General features: G+C 36.8%; 1 protein-coding gene across 6 annotated transcripts in view; it reads left to right on the top strand.

Annotated features, from left to right (window-relative positions):
- Positions 1-22,796, top strand: part of SENP6 (SUMO specific peptidase 6) — a 97,362-nt gene extending 74,566 nt beyond the window's left edge. For all 6 annotated transcript variants that reach the window (XM_079779734.1, XM_079779732.1, XM_079779731.1 and 3 more), the window contains 8 exons: positions 3,927-4,049; positions 6,014-6,106; positions 11,284-11,714; positions 16,651-16,754; positions 18,120-18,208; positions 19,501-19,569; positions 20,343-20,493; positions 22,264-22,796. In XM_079779734.1, coding sequence (XP_079635860.1) covers positions 3,927-4,049; positions 6,014-6,106; positions 11,284-11,714; positions 16,651-16,754; positions 18,120-18,208; positions 19,501-19,569; positions 20,343-20,493; positions 22,264-22,473 — 1,270 coding nt within the window. In that variant the 3' untranslated portion in view covers positions 22,474-22,796. The remainder of the gene's footprint in view (positions 1-3,926; positions 4,050-6,013; positions 6,107-11,283; positions 11,715-16,650; positions 16,755-18,119; positions 18,209-19,500; positions 19,570-20,342; positions 20,494-22,263) is intronic.
- Positions 22,797-23,130: the final 334 nt, after the last annotated feature.

Genomic DNA, 23,130 nt, shown 5'->3' with positions numbered 1-23,130 from the left:
ATATTCAATAAATGAGTGAGATCATGTGTTATTTATCTTTCTCTGACTGACTTATTTCACTTAGCATAATGCTCTCTAGCTCCATCCATGCTGTTACAAATGGTAGGAGCCCCTTCCTTTTTTACAGCAGTGTAGTGTTCCATTGTGTAGATGTCAATTAGGTCAAGTTGTTTGATATTGGACTCATCTTTGTCCTTAACTGATTTTCTACATACCTATTTTATCAATTATTGAGAAGGTTGTTGATTTCCAGTTTTAATTATGGATTTGTCAGTTTCTCCTTTTAGATCTATCGGTTTTTGCCTTATGTATTTTGAAGCTCTGTTATTAGGCACATACATGTTTAAGCCTTCTCAGAGATTGATTCCTTTATTATGTAATGTCCCTCTTTATCCTTGATAATCTTCCTTGTTCTTAAATCCACTTTGTTCAAAATGAATGTAGCTATTCCAGCTTTCTTTCGGATTATGTTTACATGGTTCTGTTTACATGCTACCTATTTCTTTACCGGTTTACTTTAACCTGCTTAAGTCTTTTTATTTAAAATGTTTCTGTTTTTGAAAGCATATAGGTAGATCAAAAAACTAAGTTGAACTCCTAATATTTTGTTTATATTTTAGTTTATTCTATTTCATACATAAATAATATATAATTTATACTACAGTAGACATTTTATAGTCATTTGTTTATACTCTTGAAATTCTTTATATTTTCAGGGGACCCCTTGACATTTTATAGTTACACTTTAAAACAAATTTTATACACTAAACTTAATTATCTACAAGTTCTATCTTTTCTGATGTAAATCAGTATTCCAAATAAAATTCTAACAAAACCCATGATTTTAAAAAAATTGCATATAGGGTGTCCAAAAAACTGTGTACACACTTTAACAGCTAATAGTTCAATTTTGAAAATGAAATGTATATTAATAAACACTGCTTTTATAATTATTCAAAGTGTATGTATACATTTATGGGGGACACCCTATACTTGTAACATTCTTTTATATATAATATAGTTTTATTTATTTCAGAGGGAGATAGAAACATAAATGATAAGAGAGTCATTGATCAGCTGCCTCATGCACGCCTTCCACTGGGGATTGAGCCCACAACCCTGGCCTGTACAACCAGAATCAGAACATGACCTCCTGGTTCACAGGTCGATGCTCAACCACTGAGCCACACTTACGACATTCTTAGAAGTGAATTTTAAAAAGAAACTTTTAAAACTTCACTATTAAAATCAGTTATTTGGTTGTTACCAAAGCTTCTCATTTCTTTTCTAACTCTACGAGTTAGAAATAAACTTTTAAAGTTTGTCAGTATTATAAGAATTAAAAAGGCATTGCATCTAAAGAATGTTAATAAAATGCAGAGAAGAAAAGAATTACTTTAATAAAAAGTACTTTCAAAGACCCATATTAGTAGACTAGCAGAGTAACCTTAAAATAATCTTTTAACTTCATCCTATAGTTAAGTCATGATTTGATTGTTAGAATGTTCACTTTATGAAATACCAAGTGGACAGTTTTACCATGACATTCAATATTTAAATGTTTTATACAGAAAGAAAAAAATGTACCCAAATGAAGGAAATTCCCACAAGATTTTGTAATAAAATTTCCCTTTAATCTATACTAATAAAAGGGTAATATGCTCATAAGACTGGGAGACCTTCCAGACAAAGCCATGGTGGCGGGACTGAGGCAGAGATGGTTAGGGCGATCCGGCCAGGAGGGGAGGGCAGTTGGGGGTGATCAGGCTGGCGGTTGGGGAGAGTAGGGGGCGAGTAGGCCAGCAGAGGGGAAGCAGTTGGGGGCAAGCAGGCTGGCCGGGGGGCAGTTGGGGGTGAGCAGGCCAGCAGGGGGGGAAGTTGGAGGTGAGTAGGCCCGTAGGTTGGGGCAGTTGGGGGTGAGCAGGCCGGCAGGCAGAGTGGTTAGGGGCAATCAGGCAGGCAGGCAGGTGAGCGGTTAGGAGCCAGTGGTCCCGGATTGCGAAGAGGGATGTCCGACAGTCGGACATCCCCCCAGGGGTCTCAAATTGGAGAGGGTGCAGGCCGGGCTGAGGGACACCACCCCCGTGCATGAATTTCGTGCACTAGGCTAGTAGTTCTATAATAAGAGACATGGCTTTCCTAATTAAACTTTATGGTTCTAGCATATGTACATTGTACATTTAGAAAAGCTATATATAGTCACAGAAATACCAGTGGATGTATGCCAAATCAGAAAGACAAACACTTTACAAGGCATGGATTTGTTTACATATGAAGTTAGAGTCAGTTTTCTTAAATCACAAATAACTTTTTTAAGTTGAATTATCCCTCTGTTAATTTGACTCACTTTTACAGAGCGGCCATTGAAGTTTGGGCTGGTGAAAGCTGCATGGTTCACCAATTATGATATAGCCCCTAAATTCAAATCTAGTTCACTACATGCTCTATTTTGAGTATATTATTGTAAAATTCAGTGATTGATTTAAATTGTCATGAGATGATTCACTGTCTTATCATTTTCTTTGTCGGGGCACACTGAGTTGCTCTAAAGCAAGAAATTTTGTAATTGGGTCCTTTTCATCAGAACTTGAGCTTCAGAATGATCATTTTATGCTAAGGGACATGTCTCTAGGTGTGCCCTCGGGGACATTTGCTGTTTCTGTGTAAGATTTCACAAGGCTTTTAGATTATCCTCATTTTAATAAAATGCAAATGGTCATTAGCTTGATTTTGCATAGTTCCTTTGAGGATTTTAACATAAACAAATTTAATATATCATAATTTTTCCTTGTGATATCAAGGAACCATCGTTGCTTGTTTTTGAGGTAGACCTAAAGAAGAAACAACTAAGGCAAGGAAAAATTAGAACCAATATAAGATCCCTTTAATAATTCATTGTTGGCCCTAACCGGTTTGGCTCAGTGGATACAGCATTGGCCTGCCGACTAAAGGGTCCCAGATTCAATTCAGTTAAGGGCATGTACCTTGGTTGTGGGCACATCCCCAGTAGGGGTGTGCAGGAGGCAACTGATCGATGTTTCTAACTCTCTATCCGTCACCCTTCCTCTCTGTAAAAAATCAATAAAATATATATCTTTTTAAATAATTCATTGTTGCAACCTTAACACTGAATAGGTTCTATTTATTTTCTGTTTTGTTTTTTTTTTTAAGTAATATATGACTAGGTTTTTATGGTTTATTAACTGAACTATTTAAAATAAGCAGCACATAAAAACAATAGGTATATTAAGATATAATGCACATAATATACAATTCACTCATTTAAGGTGTGCAGTTCAGTGGTTTTAGTATATTCAGACATTTGTGCAATATCATCACAGTCAGTATTATAATATTTTCATCCCCCCAAAGAGCCCCAATAACCATTAGCAGTGATTCCTTATTTTCCTTCAGCTTCAGTTTTAGCTTCAGGCAACCACTAGCTCTTCTCTGTCTGTGGATTTGCATATTCTGAACATTTCATATACATGGAGTTATACAACATGTGCTCCTTTGTGACTAGTTTTTTTTTTCACTTACCACAGTGTTTTCAAGGTATCAGTGCTTTATTTCTTTTTGTTGCTTAGTATATTTCATTGTATGGATATATATCACATTTTATTTTCCATTCATTAGTTGATAGGCATTTCTGACATTTCCACTTTGTGGCTATTATAAATAATGTCATGAATGTTTGTGAATGTGCCCTTGTTTTAGATCTTTCAAATCACAGTTTTCCTCTCAAATATACTTTTTATTACTTGAGAATTATCTGGTAGTTATTATCTAGAATATGAAGTCAACTCTGCTTCTTTCAGTTGTAAGGAATAGAAATTGATGGTGGCTAAATAGATTACTGCCTGACTGTTGTTAGTGTGAGGTAAACTGCTATATTCATTATATTGGGATTATTTTTTATAAAATAGATATTTGGTGCTTGAAAAACTGAAGAGAGAAGATGCTGACCGAATTCATATATTCAGTTCTTTTTTCTACAAACGCCTTAATCAGAGAGAGAGGAGAAATCTCCATGAAACAACTAATCTATCGTAAGTCAAGCTCTTTGAAAATATTGAACAGATGTAATAAGTTACTGAAATTTAACTTAGTAAAAAATCACTTATTTGTGCCCTGGCCAGTGTGGTGTAGCTGTTTGAGTTCTCCCATGCACCAAAAGGGTCCCATGAACCAAAAAGTCACCAGTTTGATTCCCAGTCAGGGCACATGCCTGGGTTGCCCGCTCAATCCTCTGTAGGAGGCAGCTGATCAATATTTCTCTCCCCCTCTCCCTCTAACATCAATAAAAACATATTTTTAAAAGAATCACTTATTTGTATTGAGGCGATATCATTTGTTATTAGTTAATAAAATCATAATATTGGGTTGTATCCAGTATAAAATGTGGATCAATATCCACAATATTCTAAAGCCTTAAGAATATGTAGAATTCATAAAGGTTTTAGGTGTAATATTTAGATCAGTATTTTCCAAATATGCCTATGGTTTTTTAAAAATTACTTGGATACTTATCAAATACTAGAGGGATGGTGCATGAAAATTCATGCACTGGAGAGGGGCTCCGTCAGCCTGGCCTGCCCCCTCTCACAGTCTGGGAGCCCTCAGGGGCGGGAGGCAACACCCCCATCACACCTCTGCTGCTGCCACTGCCGGCAGTGCAAGCCTCAACTGGCCGTGGTTACCTGAGCTTTGGGGGGCCCTGGGCAGCTGGGCAGCCACCATCCAAGGCTTACCTGCACCTCAGGCCCACCCTGGGCGGCTGGGCAGCCAACATCTGAGGCTTGCCTGCACCACGGAATGGCCCTGGGGGGCTGAGGGGACTGGGGGACTCTGGAGGCAAGTGCGCGAAGCGGCCGGACCCGCCCTGGTGGGGCTGAGGGGACTGAGCGCTGCCATCTTTGAGGGTGTGGCAGTCATTTAGCATATTCCCTGTTTATTGGCTGTGGGTGCCACCACCTTTGTGAGGGTGCGACAGTCAATTAGCATATTCCCTCTTCATTAGATAGGGTAGATTGTTTTGTTTTACCCTAGATGTTCCACACTACCTAAGAAAGAAACCTGTGAGTTTGTACTTTTTTTTTATCCTCACCCGAGTCTATTTTTTCATTTATTTTAAAGAGAATGGGAGAGAGAAGGAAAGACAGAAAGAAATATTGATGTGAGAGAAACACATCAATTGGTTGCCTCCTACACTCGCCCTAACCAGGGCCCAAGCCAGGGAAGAGTCTGCAACCTAGGTACGTGCCCTTGATCGGAATCCAACCCAGTACCCTTCAATCCACAGGCCGACGCTCTGTCCAGTGAGCAAAACTGGCTAGGGCGAGTTTGTACTTTTAATAAGTTGGATGTTTCTTCTCAGATAAGTTAAGGAAATACTGTTCCACTTATTAGGCCTGATAGGCCTGTGTACTTTTGTTTATAATGCTCCATTTAGTGATTGCATCCAGCTCTAATTAATACTTAGTAATTGATCAAAAGATACACATGAAGAGTTGGTTTTTTTTTTTTATCGTAAGTGCTGTTAAATGCTTGAATTGAAGGCTGATGTGGATAATACAAATAGTTCAATGATTCCTAATTTTCATCTTTGAGTTGATGATAGTGATTGGTTTTGACCAGTGGTCGTAGTGTATTCTTCTTCATCTACGGTAAGATAATGCTCACTTTTCTTGCTCTTTTTTCTGCTGTTCTCATTGGTCATGGTCTGATTCGCTTCTCAATGTGATTGCTTGTGCAATTTCTGCAGTAATAAACAATAATAGCACTGATTTACACTAGTATATAGTAGTAGGAATTAAATATCTCTTTTTTCCAGATTCAGTGATGGGCAGTTTCACACCTTTCTAGCTGTTTTGTTTTCTTTCCCCAGCTTGTTAAGTCATCTTTTACAACTGTTCTGTTAACATCTTAATACTCATAATTTATAAATTGTTGCATATAAGCTGAAGCACTAGGAACATTTCAGAAACTTGATAGTCTATCTCTTGTCTTACAGAATACAGCAAAAGCGGCATGGGAGAGTAAAAACATGGACCCGGCATGTAGATATTTTTGAAAAGGATTTTATTTTTGTACCCCTTAATGAAGCGTGAGTAAGAATTCCCTTTCTGTAAATGTGGCAATTTTTAGAAAATGTGTTTAGGATGTGAAGATTTCATCCATTTTAAACTCCTTGAAATTTCTTCTGTATATCTGTACTTATACTGCTTTTTTAATGATAATTGATGCAGCTTTCCAGTAAATCATATAAGATACTGAATTTTACAAACCCTAGATAAGATATTTCTAATTTTGTTTTATTGGTCAATGTAGAATAATGTTAATTTTTAAAATGGAGCTGCTTGTGGTCTAGCAAACATCCTACATAATAAAATGGTAATATGTAAATTACCATCACTCCGCTACGCCCACGATTGGGCCAGCAGGAGGCACAGGGGGCGGGACTCAGGGTGGCCGGGGTAGCTGATTGGGCCAGCAGGACGCTGAGCTCGCGGCGCCAGTAGCGCCGCGAGCTCAGCGTCTGTGTCATGGCCACGCCGGAGGCTTTCGGAAAGCCTGGGGCACCGGCGGACAGACAGACAGCCGGCTCCCCCGCGATCAAAAGCCAAAGCGGGGGAGCTGTCTGTCTTTCTGCGCCGCGCCGGAGGCTTTCGGAAGGCCTGGGGCACCGGCGGACAGACAGACAGCCGGCTCCCCCGCGATCAAAAGCCAAAGCGGGGGAGCTGTCTGTCTGTCTGCGCCGCGCCAGAGGCTTTCGGAAGGCCTGGGGCACCGGCGGACAGACAGACAGCCGGCTCCCCCGCGATCAAAAGCCAAAGCGGGGGAGCTGTCTGTCTGTCTGCGCCGCGCCAGAGGCTTTCGGAAGGCCTGGGGCACCGGCGGACAGACAGACAGCCGGCTCCCCCGCGATCAAAAGCCAAAGCGGGGGAGCTGTCTGTCTGTCTGCGCTGGCACAAGGCCTTTCGAAAGCCTCCGCCGCGTTTCGGAAGGCCTGGGGCACCGGCGGACAGACAGCCAGCTGGTGCACCAGGTGCATGATTAAATCATGCACTGGGCCTCTAGTTGTATAGAAAAAGCTACTTTGCCCTAGCCGGTTTGGCTCAGCGGATAGAGTGTTGGCCTATGGGCTGAAGGATCCTGGATTCGATTCTGGTCAAAGGCACATGTCCCGGTTGCGGGCTTGATCCCATCCCCAGTGCGGGGTGTGCAGAAGGCAGCTGATCAATCATTATTTCTCATCATTAATGTTTCTATCTCCCTCTCTCTGAAATAAATAAAAATATGTTCAAAGAAAAAGAAAAGGCTACTTTATACAGAAAGATGATTAGGTCCCATAGAAGAATTTGAATTCTTAGTTTAAAACACATTTAGGCTCTTAACCAAGAAAAAGAAGAAAAGGTGGCTAGCTAGATTTTTGTCATTCCCTCAAGTTGAAAGCCATGCTGACTACTCAAAGTTATTTTCTAAGTAAAAGGGGATAGTTAAACATTTGTGTTATTTCCCCCAAAAGAGGCATTGATTTATAGGATAGTATTATTATACAATTTAGACTTAAATTTGTTTGTATTTCTTTTTTTGTTATTGTTTTCCTATGCTCTGCTATCAAAGATCCCCAGGAATATACCTGTAGTTGGATAATTTTGGGCTTATTACTTTATCAAAAGAGAACACATACCATAGACAACCATGGAGCCTCTCAGTGAAAGTGTGTTTGAAAGTGCCTATAACAAAATTTGGGCTTTAGTTTGGTGCTTTGGGGAAAGATCTAAGGAAGCAGTGGTTTGCTTGGGTAAAGAAGTAGCATTCACTTATTAAGCAAAAAGGGGGATTTTGATATTTGAGGGGGTTGGTTTTATGACCTTGTTTGTCTCGCCTTAGACAAATTATGAAATGGCCTTGCTTTGCCTCATACTATGGTTGCAGAATAGCCTTGTCTGAGGTTGGTGTTCTGTGAGATTGTTTATATCTACTAAGCTTAACTGTCTCAGACTAGCTTCTGAATATTTTTTTTCTCACTATGAAAAACAAATTCACTGTACAGTATAATCAAGCTGTATTTATTTAAAACCCTGCTTTAATTATAACATTTGTGTTCTCTAATCAGTTCAGCCAAAGATAGGTAGACTAGGTCAAAATATTGGTTATGGTGATAAAGCCCAACTTAAATATATAGTCAAACAGTTTAAAATTAATCTTCAGTTTCTTCATTCTTCTCAAAGTTCCTTGCCATATATTTGTTATATAAAGTAATATGTAAGCTGCCTAATAGGTGAAATGGAGAAAATACACTGAGTGGCCAGATTATTATGATCTCTGAACACATAGTAATCTGCCCACTCCATGTGTTTGTATCTCAAATGGTTACCAAAAGTATTCTAGACTTTTGCTGGAGATCAACCACCTATTTGCCCTGAGCTTTCTATCAGCCAGTGCAAAGGGGAAAACTGATCAGGTGCACAATATATAGTATCTTTGTATCAAATAAATGAGATACTCAAGAGAAGTACACTGAGTGGCCAGATTATTATGCGTTCAGAGATCATCATAATCTGGCCACTCAGTGTACATAAAAAGCCATTTGTCAGAAATGAATTATAAAAATTTTAAATAGAAATATAATTTGAAATACACACAATTTAGCAACAGAGGCACATCCTTCTTAGTCACTATCTGTTGTGGTTAGAAACTATGATCAGTGCTTCCAATAATTTTGGAGAAAAGTAGAGAATGAATAAAGATGTGGAGCCAGAAAATGATTCTGCAAGAGTACTATGCCATTTGTGGATGGAAGAATAGCCCTAATTCATGAGGGTGCATTTTGTTTCGTTTTATTTTTATTTTTTAAATATATATTTTTATTGATTTCAGAGAGGATGCGAGAGGGAGGGAGAGAGATGATAGAAACATCAATGATGAGAGAGCATCATGGATCAGCTGCCCCCCGCACGCCCCCCACTGGGGACCGAGCTTGCAACCCAGGCATGTGCCCTTGACTGGAATTGAACCTGGGACCCTTCAGTCCGCAGGCCGACGCTCTATCCACTGAGCCAAACCAGCTAGGGCTCGTTTTATTTTTAAGAGGTACACCACAAGTATTTATATACACTGATTATATTACATAGACTGCCATATATTTGTCATCTGTTTTATTTTCAGTTTTCCTGGTGGTGTTAATTTCTTTCCAATTAAAAGCTATTTGTTAAAAATTGTCATAGTAATTGACAAGGGGCAGAAATTTGATATTTGGATCTAATCCATCTTCAGATAAGTCGAATTACCTGTTTTAGCCTCATCTCCCACTGGTGATTTAAGCTCAATGTAGCTGCTATTAAAAGGATCATAAAAGCAAAATCCTGGCTCTTAGAGGTTGAAAGTGATCTCAGGTGTTTCCAGCTTTCTTCTTTTAGCTAGGTGAAGAAAGAATTTTCATAGTTTCTCAGTGAGGCACTAGAAAATTTATAGCTTATATTCACGTTGTCATAACTGAGAAATGTTAAAACCGGTGATAATTACCACCATTTGTCCACCATCCAGAACTGCAATATCATTGCTGACATGTACACATAAGGAACTGTTTGACATTGAAATTGGGTCTCAAAAAGAACTGTTGGCCCAGAAAGAAACTCACTACAGACTGATTCAATTGCCTTTCAGCATAACCATTATTGCTTGTCTCATTTTCAGTTCTTACAAGTGTATTTCTAGTAGCACATGATCTCACTCATCTAGGGGAAATGATAAACAACATAGACTGATGAACAAGAACAGACCCAGAAATAAGGAGGCATGGATCAGACTGTCGGGCCTCAGAGGGAGGGTAGTGGAGGGTGGGGATAAAGGGGAGAGATCAACCAACCAAAGGACTTGTGTGCATGCATATGAGCCTAACCAGTGGTTAAGGACAATAGGGGGGTGGGGGCATGCGTGGGGAGGGGTGTGGGATGGGAATGGGGGGATGAGGACAAATATGTGATAGCTTAATCAATAAAGAAATTTAAACAAACAAACAAACAAAAAAATGGTGATAAACTTAGGTTACTACTATAGGTTGAGAGTCACTGTATTACACTATATTTAATCGACTTTTAAAACACGTTTTTTCATATTTTAACATTTCTGAAATTCAGGTGTGACATATTAGCTGAGTCTTAGAGTTGAAGTGAGAAAGTTGGTGTGCTGCTATTTCTACCACCCTAGCCTGACCTAAGTCCACAGCATACTGAGGATTAATAATTAAGGAGAGAAGCATTCTTCCACCTGTCCTTTAAAATAATGAGGATGAAGCCAACCTCTGATCTTTCTACTTAGGCTATCCAATGAAGAGACAGCGTTGTTTTTTAGTATTGCCTTGGGGTAATTTAACATTTTGCAGAAATGAGAATATAGCATAACTTTTATCCTCATCACTAGATTTATTTTTTCATTCAAAAAAGACCTATTGAACATCTTACTATATTACAAATATTGTGCTCAGGCTAGTAATTTCTCTAACATCTATGGCCTGCTCCTTTTAGTTTAGCATGTAATACTACCTAGCATATAGTAAGCACTTAATAAAATTCTTCATTAGATTAATGACTATTAGCCAATATTAGCTGTATAGCTTCTTATTCATGGTTTATATTCTGCTGTTGGGAGCTATGGTACCTGAATTCAGCTATATCATTAGCACCCACTTGATACCTAGAACTCTACTAGTATTTTCAGTTCTTCTATAATCATTACATTAGAAATGTATTTCATTTTAGTGTATTTACATTTCAATATAGCATGAGACAAAGGATTATTTGATACTTTCAATGTTAAGCAATTCCTACCTTATTAATAAGAGAAACACAGACATGGTTAAAGTTTTTAAAAAGCTATATATATGTATAATATTTAGAAAATGTTCAAAATTATACAGTCTGATTAGACTTCTGAAGACTTTATAATCTTAAGACTAGATAGATTTCGATCCTTTTACATAAATAAAGCAAAGGGAAAGTGAATGGGAATGATGAATTGGCAGAGATATTATTTATATTTTGTTAAATTACCTGAAAAAAATTATAAATTTTTATTCCACAAGCAAGAAAAGGTTTAAAGGATTTTTTGCAGAAGTGAATATGGGCTACAAAATTCTAACAAAACTTAGGTTGAAAAAAATTAGGCATTCTTAATAAATTTCTTCAGAAAAGCTTTAGAAAAGCATTTCAATTGATATTTATTGCCAAATATAACTTTTCTAATAATATATTCATTAGTTTCATTTGTTTTTTACAGTGCACATTGGTTTTTGGCTGTTGTTTGTTTCCCTGGTTTGGACAAACCAAAGTATGAACCTAATCCTCATTACCATGAAAATTCAGCCATGCAAAAATGTTCAACTGTAGAGGACAGTTGTATTTCTTCTCCTTCAGCCAGTGAAATGGACAGTTGTTCACAAAACTCTTCTGCCAAGCCTATATTTAAGAAGATGCTAAACAAAAAGCATTGCATAGCTGTAAATGATTCAAGTGCTGAACAGGACGAAAGTGACCCTCATTATCGGAGAAACATATGCAGTGTGAAATGTAGTCTGAAAAAAATAAATCATACTGCAAGTGAAAATGAAGAATCAAATAAAGGAGAATCTGCATGCCAGAAAATTGTTGATAGGACTAAAAGTGAGAATGGCCTACAGAATGAATATTTAAGTTCTATGCACCATACAGGTATGTTTCTAAATGTTTTGAAAGAATTAAGGAATTCAGAGTAAATTGGGTTTCTTATAAACAGGATTAAGATTTCAGGATCACTTTTTATTAAAAGTCAGATTTATTGAAGTATAATTTACCTACAGGAACATTTCATCATTTTATAAGTATAGTTCGGTGAGCTTTGATAAATGTTTATAGTCATGTAATCACTACAACAGATTTAGAACCTTTGCATCACTCCAAAAAAATTCCCTTGTACAATCAGTCTTCTTCCTGCACCTCTACAAAGAGTGCACGTTTAAAATTATAGTACAAGGTCTACATTTTCTACTGATAAGATCTTGGATTTATTTTCATTTTATAGGAAATTCATTGTATTCAAGATAAATAGTCATTGCATAGTCTTACACCTGTAAGGTGAATTAGTTCAGTCTTCTCACTTTACAGATAGGAAATTGGAAATCAAGTGGCCAGAGGCAAAAATGAAAGGTTTTCCTCCCAAATAGTTGACATTGAAATTAAAGGTTAGTTCCTTATTCTTCACTCTCCTTCATTTTTTAAGTGTGAAGAAGGGCACTGGTCCAGCCTGTCTTTATTTCCCTTCAGTTTTTTGTTGTTTTTTTTTTTAAATATATATTTTATTGATTTTTTTACAGAGAGGAAGGGAGAGGGATAGAAAGCCAGAAACATCGATGAGAGAGAAACATCGACCGGCTGCCTCCTGCACACCCCCTACCGGGGATTGCCTGCAACCAAGGTACATGCCCTTGACCGGAATCGAACCTGGGACCTTTCAGTCCGCAGGCCGACGCTCTATCCACTGAGCCAAACCGGTTTTGGCTATTTCCCTTCAGTTTTAATAATTTTTCTTTTCCTGAATCAGTTCCATATTTCTAGCACTTGTTATGGAAATCTGAGGTTTCTGTTCAAATACTTAAATTTCATGTGAAGTCGATTGTATAATTTTCTCTCCAACCCCAAGGTAAAAAAAGTCTACTCCATTAAATCCATAAAGTGCTATAGTGTGTACCTTGTAAACTTTAATTAAACTGTGAGTAGATCCTAATATATATTTTTAGAGGAAAAAGGTCAGTATAAAGCATAGAAAATGTAAATTCAAAGCATGTAAATTCAGAAAGAACCTATCAAAAGTTGTGAATGCTGAGCATACTCTTGGTACTTTTACCAGCTTATTTTAGTAAGTCAGAAGAAAGCTATTGCTGAGGCCTTATAAAAATATTTTTACTTTTTATTTAGTTTGACATACTAAGCTGCATAAAGCTAATAGCACTAGAGTTTTTATCTATGTGCCCTTTTGGAGATAAGAGGTAGAAAAGAGGAATGGTATGTGAATTATATCTTCATTGAACGATTTTTTTTTTAAGTTCCCCTTAGATCAGTAATTTTATCCATTTTAATGTGAATTCAAATTAAAAATGAATTAAAGTGCATGATTTAAAAACTAAGCAATGGGACAAAAACCTAGGGCTTCATATACACAAACTCCAGAAATTCCTAGTGGCCTTCTACTACAGATTAATGTTCCAGTCTTTAAAGCTGTAGTAGCAGTTAAAGTTGAGTAAATATTCTCACAAATGCTAGTGGAGACCGCAGTAGGAATAAACTGTTTTACGTAATTTGCCTTTCAATATTTGCTTATTCTGAGTATTCTTTTTTATTATTGTTTGTGCATTTGGTATTTGTTTTGGCTTTTTTTTTAGTATGTGTATAATATCTTTCTTAAAGAAAGTTAATTTACCTTTATTGTGTGTGATACACTGATATTTTCTGTTCTCTTGAATTAATCTAATAGTTGTAGTGTCCCACAGTTTGAAAAAAAAATGGTGCTCTAAAGTAGGTGTGTGCAATTTTCAAGAATGAGGTCCCATAGCTTTCATCAGATGCTTCAAAGGGATCATTCACCAAGAAGCACATTAAAGAAGAGTTTCTCTAGAGGTAACCTTACTACTACCTCAGAGAAGATGGTTAAGCAGTCTATCCTACATAAAATGAAAACTTCACTAAAAATTAGGTTACAGAAAGCTTATAAAATTTTTGTGACATGATTAATATCTCAGTAATTGATTTCTGTTTGGACTGAGAATATAGTTGGCAGGACTTAATGAAGCATTTTAGACAGTTTTAATATAATTTTAAGCATCAAATACATACAGTCAGAAGCCTTGTCTATTAATCCTCTCTAATAAAATGGTAATATGCAAATTAACCATCACTCTGCTACATAAGCCACGCCCACCAGCCAATCAGTGTGAGTATGCAAATTAACCCCAATCCAAGATGGCTACAGCCACAGAGAGCAAGGTTTCCTAGGTAACAGAGGAAGCCAAGCTTTCCATAGCCGTTGCAGGCCTAAGCCTCCACTCAAGCTACAAAGTTTCAATTATAGAAGGTAAACAAATTCAAACAAATGGCGGCAGAATGGAGCTTGAGAGAGCAGGCCAGGTTTGCCAGCGGCAACAGGGGAAGCAAAGCTTTCCGCACACCCTGGCCGGGCTCACCCGCTTAAGGCTACAAAGTTTCAATTGTAGAAGGAAAATAAATTCCAGATACCAGGGCCTCCCCTTGGGTTGCCAGGGGGCGTGGCCAGCCTGCAAACCACCACAGGCCCCTCGCTCAAGCCGCCCCACACCCCAAGGGAACCTCCACCCTTATCTGTGACACCCTTCAGGGAAAACCAGCTGGCCCCCACCCGTGCACCAGGCCTCTATCCTATCTAATAAAAGAGTAATATACAGATTGATCGTCACTGCAACACACAATATAGCTGCCCCCATGTGGTCAAAGATCCTGCCCCCATGTGGACACAAGATGGCCACTACAAGATGGCTAGCAGGAGAGGGCAGTTGGGAGGCAGCCGGCCTGCAAGGGAAGGCAGTTGTGAGGGACCAGGCCTGCAAGGGATGGAAGTTGAGAGGGACCAGGCTTGCAAGGGAGGGCAGTTGGAGGTGATCAACCCTGCAGGAGAGGGCAGTTATGGGTGACCAGGCTGGCAGAGGAGGGAAGTTGGGGGCAAACAGGCTGGCAGGGGAGCAGTTAAGCATCAACCAGGCTGGCAGCGGAGTGGTTAGGGGGTGATCAGGCTGGCAGGCAGAAGCGGTTAGGGGCAATCAGGAAGGCAGGCAGGCAAGCATTTGGGAGCCAGCAGTCCTGGATTGTGAGAGGGATGTCCCAAATTGGAGAGGGTACAGGCTGGGCTGAGGGACAACCCCCCGCCGTGCACGAATTTCGTGCACCGGGCTTCTAGTGTCAGATAATATGCTATAGTAAATAAGTGGAATTGTATATTATCACAGGAATTAAGTTCTTTTAAGGTCAACGGTAGGAAAATAATATGTGGTATCACTACTTTCATTTGCTGTTTTTTCAGTTGGGCATCACATGAAATAGTTGTCTTATATGGAACATGAAAAATGTGTATGTTTAATCTCTAAACTCAAACTCAGACATCTTCAAATGATCTCACTATGAGAAGCTCTCAGGAACTGGGACTGATTGAGAGAACAGCTGATGGAGTTACCTCCTCTCAGTTTATATCAGAGCATTTGTTTACTGAATGAAATGGTTGAAGGAATTGATTACACTAGTTAAATTATTGTTCCATTTGAAATGCGTATATAGTTTAATTTGTATAAACTTCATGTGACAGTTTTGTAGATAGAAATAATTTGCCTCTAGAATAACTTGATTGTAATTTACTAATTCTAAATTACTAATTCTATATTGCTTGAGGATTTGAACTAATTTTATTCAAATATAGTTGTTTTGGCTTTAAACATAAAATACAGGTGTATGAAAAAGATGAATTTAAAAAGTTATTCTTTGCATAACTAAAGGATTTTCCCTCATACTTTATTAGTTATTTAAAGTAGTGTTTTCAATTACATTTAGATTTTTATACATGTCTTTTTAGGAGCACATTTAATTTTTGTTTCCTCATTCCATCTTTCTTAGATTACTATTCTTAATTCCATTCTAAAATCGTATGCCAAAATAAATTTTTCCTTATCTTAAAATTATACTTTTTAAAACTTGGAAATAGTATGCTCTACAATAAACAATATTGGTATAGTTGGTATTAAAGTGCTTGACTCAGTTTTCATGTAAATCATGTTCCTTTGAAACATTTTACGTGATTAGCTTCTTTAAGCAAAACTATAGATTTTTAAGATGATTCTTGAAATAGACCTTTAAAAGTATTCATTTCAAATTTTTTGAGTCATTTATTTTTATACTACCAGCATCTACATTAGGTTTGTGTTTTATTTTATTGAAAGTCTATGAATATAACCAGACATGAAGGAAACATATACAGAGTTGGGGGACTCATCCGTAACTATTCTAACATGAAGATTATTTTCATTTTTGTCTTTTTCTTTTATTATTTATCCAAAAGCAAGCCTATCTTAACTTAATTTTAATCATGTTTATTTTTTTTATCCTGTATTGTACAGTTTTTCATATTTTCAGTTTTAGTTTTTAAAATGTACAGTATTTCATTTTATGTTCTACCATTTATTAACTGTCTTATTAGACATTTAGTTTATTTTCTGACTATTGTAGCTTTTGTTATTAGTTAAAGATAGCTGACATACCTAGCACTAAAATATTTATTTATATACATCTGTATGTATATACATTCATATTTGTATTTAAATATACATTTATATTTAATCATATAATTGATACCTAGTTTTTAAGTTTTAATGAATTTTAAGGTCTGAAACAATGCTGTAATTGACATGTCAATTCAAGGTTTAATTAAAAGTAATTTATTTTATATTTGGATACTACCTACATGTTAAGGCAGATTTTGTATCCTTAATTACTATATCCTTTATTGACTACCTGCCTAACATCTTATAGCCTATATACTATACTATAAGTTATATGCATGGACTTTTTTATTACATAATGTTTCTTATTAATACAGATGGTTTAAGCAAAATCAGACTAAACTATAGTGATGAATCAGCTGAAGCTAGTAGACTGCTTGAAGATGAACTCATTGACTTTTCAGAAGATCAGGATAACCAGGTAAAGCTTGCTTGACAAAAAGTTCTGATGTTTTATCTAATTAAGTGTTTTTCTTTGGAGTCTTATAGGTAGTTTCTTCCATGCATCTGGACTTGGTTTTCATTTTAAAACACAAATTAAGTTTTCAGTTCAGAGGTTACTAGGATAAATGTGCTAGTGCTGTTTTCTTTTAGTTTTAAATCCTTTCCCTCCCCCTCCCAACCCCCATTGTAGATGAAACTAATAATGCCCACCGTTTTAATAGAAAATTAATTATTTAAAATCAACACAGCCACCAGCCCTACCACCCTTTCTCTTCCTCTTTTAAATTGTTTATGGGCCATATCTAACCTTTGGTCTAGCTTGACATTCAAAAAACAAATGTTTAACATTTTGATTATATTAAACTAAAACTTTATTATATTACTTCTTCCACATTTTCAGTGATTTTTTGGGGGGTGGTCTAATTTAATGTATATGACAGGAGCAAATAATATTTAGTTAAAACTAACATAGGTCTATTCTAATATTTAATGTCTCACTTGCTCCAATAAACTTTACTAACACCAAGAATAAAGTATATTATTTAAAACATTTTATAATTTCAGTGAAAAATAGCTTTATATCTAGAGAAAAGTTTTTAAGAATCCTATAGCATACTATTTCTTTAATTCTTTAACTTTTTTTAGTTAAGACAAACTGAATTTATCTAGTAGTGAAGATAGCTTTGTACTGCACAATTTTTCTTTCTTGTTTACTCTTGTGAACAAAGCCATTTTTTGTGATGTTTATAGTATGTGGCTATAAAACATAGTTTTTTCTCAAACGTATACAGACATATATTTGGATTACATATTAGGCTTATAATGAGCACTCATGCTTCTGTGGTCATAGCAGTTATTTCATTTGTAAGGTTGCCAAAAGCTTTCTCCTAGAACAAAATAAGCTTTGTTTTACATGAAAGACAATTTATAAAATAAGACAGTGTCATTAAGCTATCTTCTCTCAAGTGAAGTGGATATATGGTTTTGTTAAGGAAAACAGTGTTTCCAAAAACCCTTGAAATATTTAATAGTTACTCATGTCCTATTATGAAACAGTTATCTTAACCAATTAACTTAATTTTTGTAGAAACACCTAAAATCAGAGCAATGGTATTTGATCAGAGAAGAATCAGTCATAATATAGTTAGTCTTTAAAAATGTATTCTAGATTGAGTAAATGATGTAACAGTTTTTCAGATTCCTTTGATTTGTAGTTTCTTTGCATTAAAATGTCAGTGTTGTGATATTAGATAATTGGAATCAAGTGACATACCAAATTTTTGTGTTTGATCACCTGACTCGAAATTTTTTTGACATACTAACAGTAGGCTCTCTTTTATAGGATGACAGTAGTGATGATGGATTCCTTACCGATGACAATTGCAATTCAGAAATAGGACAGTGGCATTTAAAGCCTACTATCTGTAAACAGTAAGCATTAACTACATATCTTGCACATTTACATAATTTTTATTTATGTACCTTCATAGAATAACACATGACTAGACAGTTTAAAAAAAATTTTTTTTTTTATTTCAGAGAGGAAGGGGGATGGAGAAAGAGATAGAAACAATGATGAGAGAGATTCATTGATCGGCTGCTTCCTGCACACCCCACACTGGGGATTGAGCCTGCAATCCGGGCATGTGCCCTGACCCAGAATCAAACAGTGACCTGGTTCATAGGTCGATGCTCATCCACTGAGCTACACCAGCCGGGCTAGACAGGTTTTATTTAAAAAGTATAAAGCAAAAGTCACAATGGCTGTCAAGTTCATTGAGGAAAACTGGGTCATGCCCAATGTCCAAGGATCAAATGGAGAGAAAGAATAATTATTTTAGTCCTCTATTTTTTATGTGTGCATGTGTGCACACACAGACATTTCCACCCCAAAAGAGAGTGCGTTCATTTTGGTTTTCAGAAGTAATACTAGGTATATTCTGAGGTCTCTCTAGGGACTCCAAACTTCTTAGGTGATCAAGTATTGCCTATTTGTAGACCTCATCTTTTTTAGCTTCTTTTTCTTACATTTTTTTTTTCCTTTGTAGAAAATGTTGGCCAGAACTCCATTAACAGCTTTTGAAAAGCAAACTTTATTTATAAAGAAAAATATAGAGACCTTGAACAGTTAAGAGATCTGCTCCAAATCCCATAAAATTTTAGCCAGGCAGAACCTAGATCTTTAAACATTCCAGGACATTTTGCACTACATTAGACTTCCTTACCTTTACTTGGGTATATAACAAAATTTTGAAGGTTGAGTCTTACTTATAGTAAGTGTTCAAAGTGGAATCACTGGATTCTAAATTAATTCTTGTATGTGACAATTACCTGTTTTGTTATCTGTAATAAGTTTTAGTTAAAAATGGGATTATTTTCTTCTATTTTTGCATGATCCTGCTTTTGGTAGACTATGGGGTATTCAAATTTTTAGAATGTTTTTGACTTCCTATTAAATTTTGAAGTATTTTTAGAAACCTACTATGGAACTTTATTGAAATATATTGACAACTAAAATATGGTTAAATTACTACTTTGGTATTTGGTATTTAAGTATTATTAGGGTATGTATGTCTATAAGGTTTAGTCCCACCATCCTCCCTAACGTTTACTTGGGCATGCAAAGGGAATATTGAAGGTCTTAAATTTTATCCCTAATGCACATCTCTTTATGCCCTTTTAATATTATAAAGTGTTAACATTTGGTCCTTTCTACCATGCAGACCTTGTATTCTACTGATGGACTCACTCAGAGGCCCTTCTCGATCAAATGTTGTAAAAATTCTAAGAGAGTAAGTTCAGAACTGCACTTTGTATTCTGTTGGAAATAAAAGACTATATATCTTATCTAATAAAGAGGGAATATGCAAATTGACCATCATGCCATAACAGTCAAGATGGCTGTGCCCACAGCTGAGGCCGAGTTCCCATAACGAGCCTTAAAGAGCAATCACAGGGACCTGAGGCTGTGTGGCACTCGGCCAGTGCAGGGGACCTGAGGCTGCACCGCCCCCTCCCCCCCGCCCGACTGGGCTTGACAGGGACCTCAAGGTGTGCGCCTGGGCCGGAGGACCTGGGACCTCAGGCCATGCACCCCGGACCAGGGGACTTGAGACTGCGCCCCCACCAGGCGGAGCTTGACAGGGGACCTCAAGGTGCACCCCCGGCCCAGGCCGAGGGACCTCAGACCGCACCACCCACCCTGGCGCTGGGCCAGGTGACCTGAGGCCATGTCCCCCACCTGGCAGGGCTTGATGGGAATGGGGCTGGCCAGGGGTGGGGCTGGCCGGGTCTAGGTCTCACGTGATTTTGAGGCACACGTGGGTGGGCGGGGACTTGACTCTAGTTCTCATGGCGCGCCCCAGACTCTGACAAGAGGAAGATTTTCATATACATTTTACTAATTTTCTTTAATCTCTGACACTTCTATTATAGAGAAAGGGCAAATAGCAATATTAAAATATTTCCTCTAATTCCCTTTTAATGTGCATGAATTTCTTGTATCGGGTCACTAGTATATATATATTTATATATGTATATTCTTACTACATATTCATTATTACAGGTATTTGGAGGTGGAATGGGAAGTTAAAAAAGGAAGCAAAAGAAGTTTTTCCAAAGATGTTATGAAAGGCTCTAATCCAAAAGTACCCCAACAAAATAACTTCAGTGATTGTGGTGTATACGTATTGCAGTATGTAGAGAGCTTTTTTGAGGTGGGTTTCAAATTGTTGGATATGAGATAATAAATAATAAAATACTGTTTTGGATCTTATGTTATTATAAAATAACAATAAGTAAATACTTTGAAGAGTTTAAAAAACTATCACTTCAAAAATTATTCCAAAGAACAAAAACTTCCAAATTGGAGAATTTTTAAGACATAAAAAGGTTATATATTTCATCACATCCAAGCCTTATGACCTCATTCCTCATCACTAATCAACTCCCCTTACCCCTGGCTCTTTCTACCTTAAGAAATCTCTCCCATGATGCGGATTGCCCCTTTCACTCTCTTTTCGCCTCTTCACAGATATATTTCTGGAGATGTGTTTATATTCACTGTCTTTATTTCCACAAATTCTACTTCTCAAATCTCTGTAGTCTGGCTTCATCCTCATTCTTTATATATATATTTTTTTAAATGTATTTTATTGATTTTTTACAGAGAGGAAGGGAGAGGGATAGAGAGCTAGAAATATCGATAAGAGAGAAACATCGATCAGTTGCCTCCTGCACACTCCCTACTGGGTATGTGCCCGCAACCAAGGTACATGCCCTTGACCAGGATCGAACCTGGGACTCTTGAGTCCACAGGCCGACGCTCTATCCACTGAGCCAAACTGGTTAGGGCCTCATTCATTATATTGAAATTGTTCATGACCTCTAAGCACCATTTGACACTGACTATTCCTTCCTCATGACACTCTCTTACTTTGACTTAAGAGATGCAATACCACTCATGCATATTTCTCTTGGGTATTCTTTACAGATATATTGACTCCTTCCTTTTTTTAATTCACTATTCAGTGTACCATTAATGTTATCACTTCGTGTTAAATATGTTCAATTCTTTATTTCTGATGCCACTTTTGAAGTTCAGTATACTAGCATCACTATTCTAAACTACTACCTCCTACCTTCTGTTTTTTCAGAAACCCAAGTCTAGTCATGTTACATTAAATCTTATAATGGCTTCCTGTTGCTCTTGGATTAAAGAAAATTCATGTGGCTTGCATGATCCAACTCCTGTCCAAGCCCCTAGCCTCATTTCCTACCATTCTCACTCTAGCATTCTGTATACCAGCCACCTGAATGTCATTCAGTTTCTCATTGTGTCATGTTCTTTCTCATCTCTAGACCTTGATACATAGTTCTTTACCTGGAACATTCTTTCCTATTGCTTCTATCATTTCTTATTTGGCTAACTCCCAACTTCCGGTCTTAGCTTAAATATTACTTCTTTTTGGAATTGTGTTTAGCCCCCACATATGTATAGGACTTTCTGATTCTCCTGTCACAATATTTGTCATATTCATTGTTTTAATTGTTATCTGTCTGTCTAGACTGGAGTCAACAAACCTTTTTATAAAGGGCCAGATATTAAGTAATATTTTAGGCTTTGCAACTGTATGGTGTCTGTTCCTACTCAGTTCTCCTGTTGTGGCAAGAAAGCATATACAGACAACATGTAAATGAGTTAGTGTGACTGTGTTCCAACAAGGCTTTATTTACAAAAACAGGCAGTGAGCAGAATTTGGCCCAATAGCCACAATCTGCTGACCCCTGATCTAGACTTTACCATCTGTAGGCAGAAGCTATCTCCTGTGCCTAGCAGAATGCCTGGCATGTTGATAGATAATGAATGAATACATAATAAATGAGTTGTTGATTTTTAATTTTTAACTTTGGAGTGCTTTTGTGTTTTAACTTAAACTGTTATTTCTTATAATTTTCTAATATGCATCTAATATTTTTATTTTCAGAATCCAATTATCAATTTTGAACTACCTATGAATTTGGCAAACTGGTTCTCTCCCCCAAGAATGAGAACAAAAAGAGACGAAATTCGAAACATAATTCTAAAGCTGCAGGAAGATCAGAGTAAAGAGAAAAAGAAGTATAAGGACACGTACTCAACAGACACATCTTTGGATGAAGGGACAGAACAAAGTATCGACAGTATCTCAGATTGACCATTTCTGATTCTTGTCATTGTTGTCCTGAGAAACAGTGACTTTCATCTTTGGGTACAGACAGTAAAGAACTGAAGTGCTCACTACTCAGAGTGGTTTGAAAATGTTAATGCTTGTATAAATGTCATATAATTAATTTCCAATGGAGTATGTATTAAGTTAGTCTGTAAATATGTTAATGAGGCCAATTTTTCCAGCATTTATAATTATTTTTTTCACTTGTTAGGAAGCATTTGTTATGTATTTTCTGTTAATAGTATTGAAAACTGCAACTTCTAAACACAAAATAAATAAATATTTATAGGAGGACATGATTAATTTGATATTCTTTAGTGAATTTGTATTAAATTCCTCAGTGTGTGTGATATATTTCATGGGAATATTCAAGTATCTATGCTAATTTTTTGACCTTTTGCATTTGTTCTAAAATAACTTGAAATATGAAAGTAAGATGAACTCTAAGGCATTTTGAACAAGAAAGACATCTTTATGTGCTTGTATAGCAGGGGGAAAAAAACAACAGCTTTTTAAATTCATATATTCCCTTGTGTCCAGAAAACTCCAAAATGGAATAGATATTTATAATTTTACATAAATATTTAAGGAAAAGCAGTAATTCAAAGAATAATCTTGAATTATACTAAATAACTGTACTTT

Source organism: Cnephaeus nilssonii (genome assembly GCF_951640355.1).
Source record: "Cnephaeus nilssonii genome assembly, chromosome: 9".
Classification (NCBI taxonomy): Eukaryota; Metazoa; Chordata; class Mammalia; order Chiroptera; family Vespertilionidae; genus Cnephaeus; species Cnephaeus nilssonii.
The sequence above is the reverse complement of the archived record's forward strand: the minus strand, read 5'-3'. Positions and strand labels throughout refer to the sequence as shown.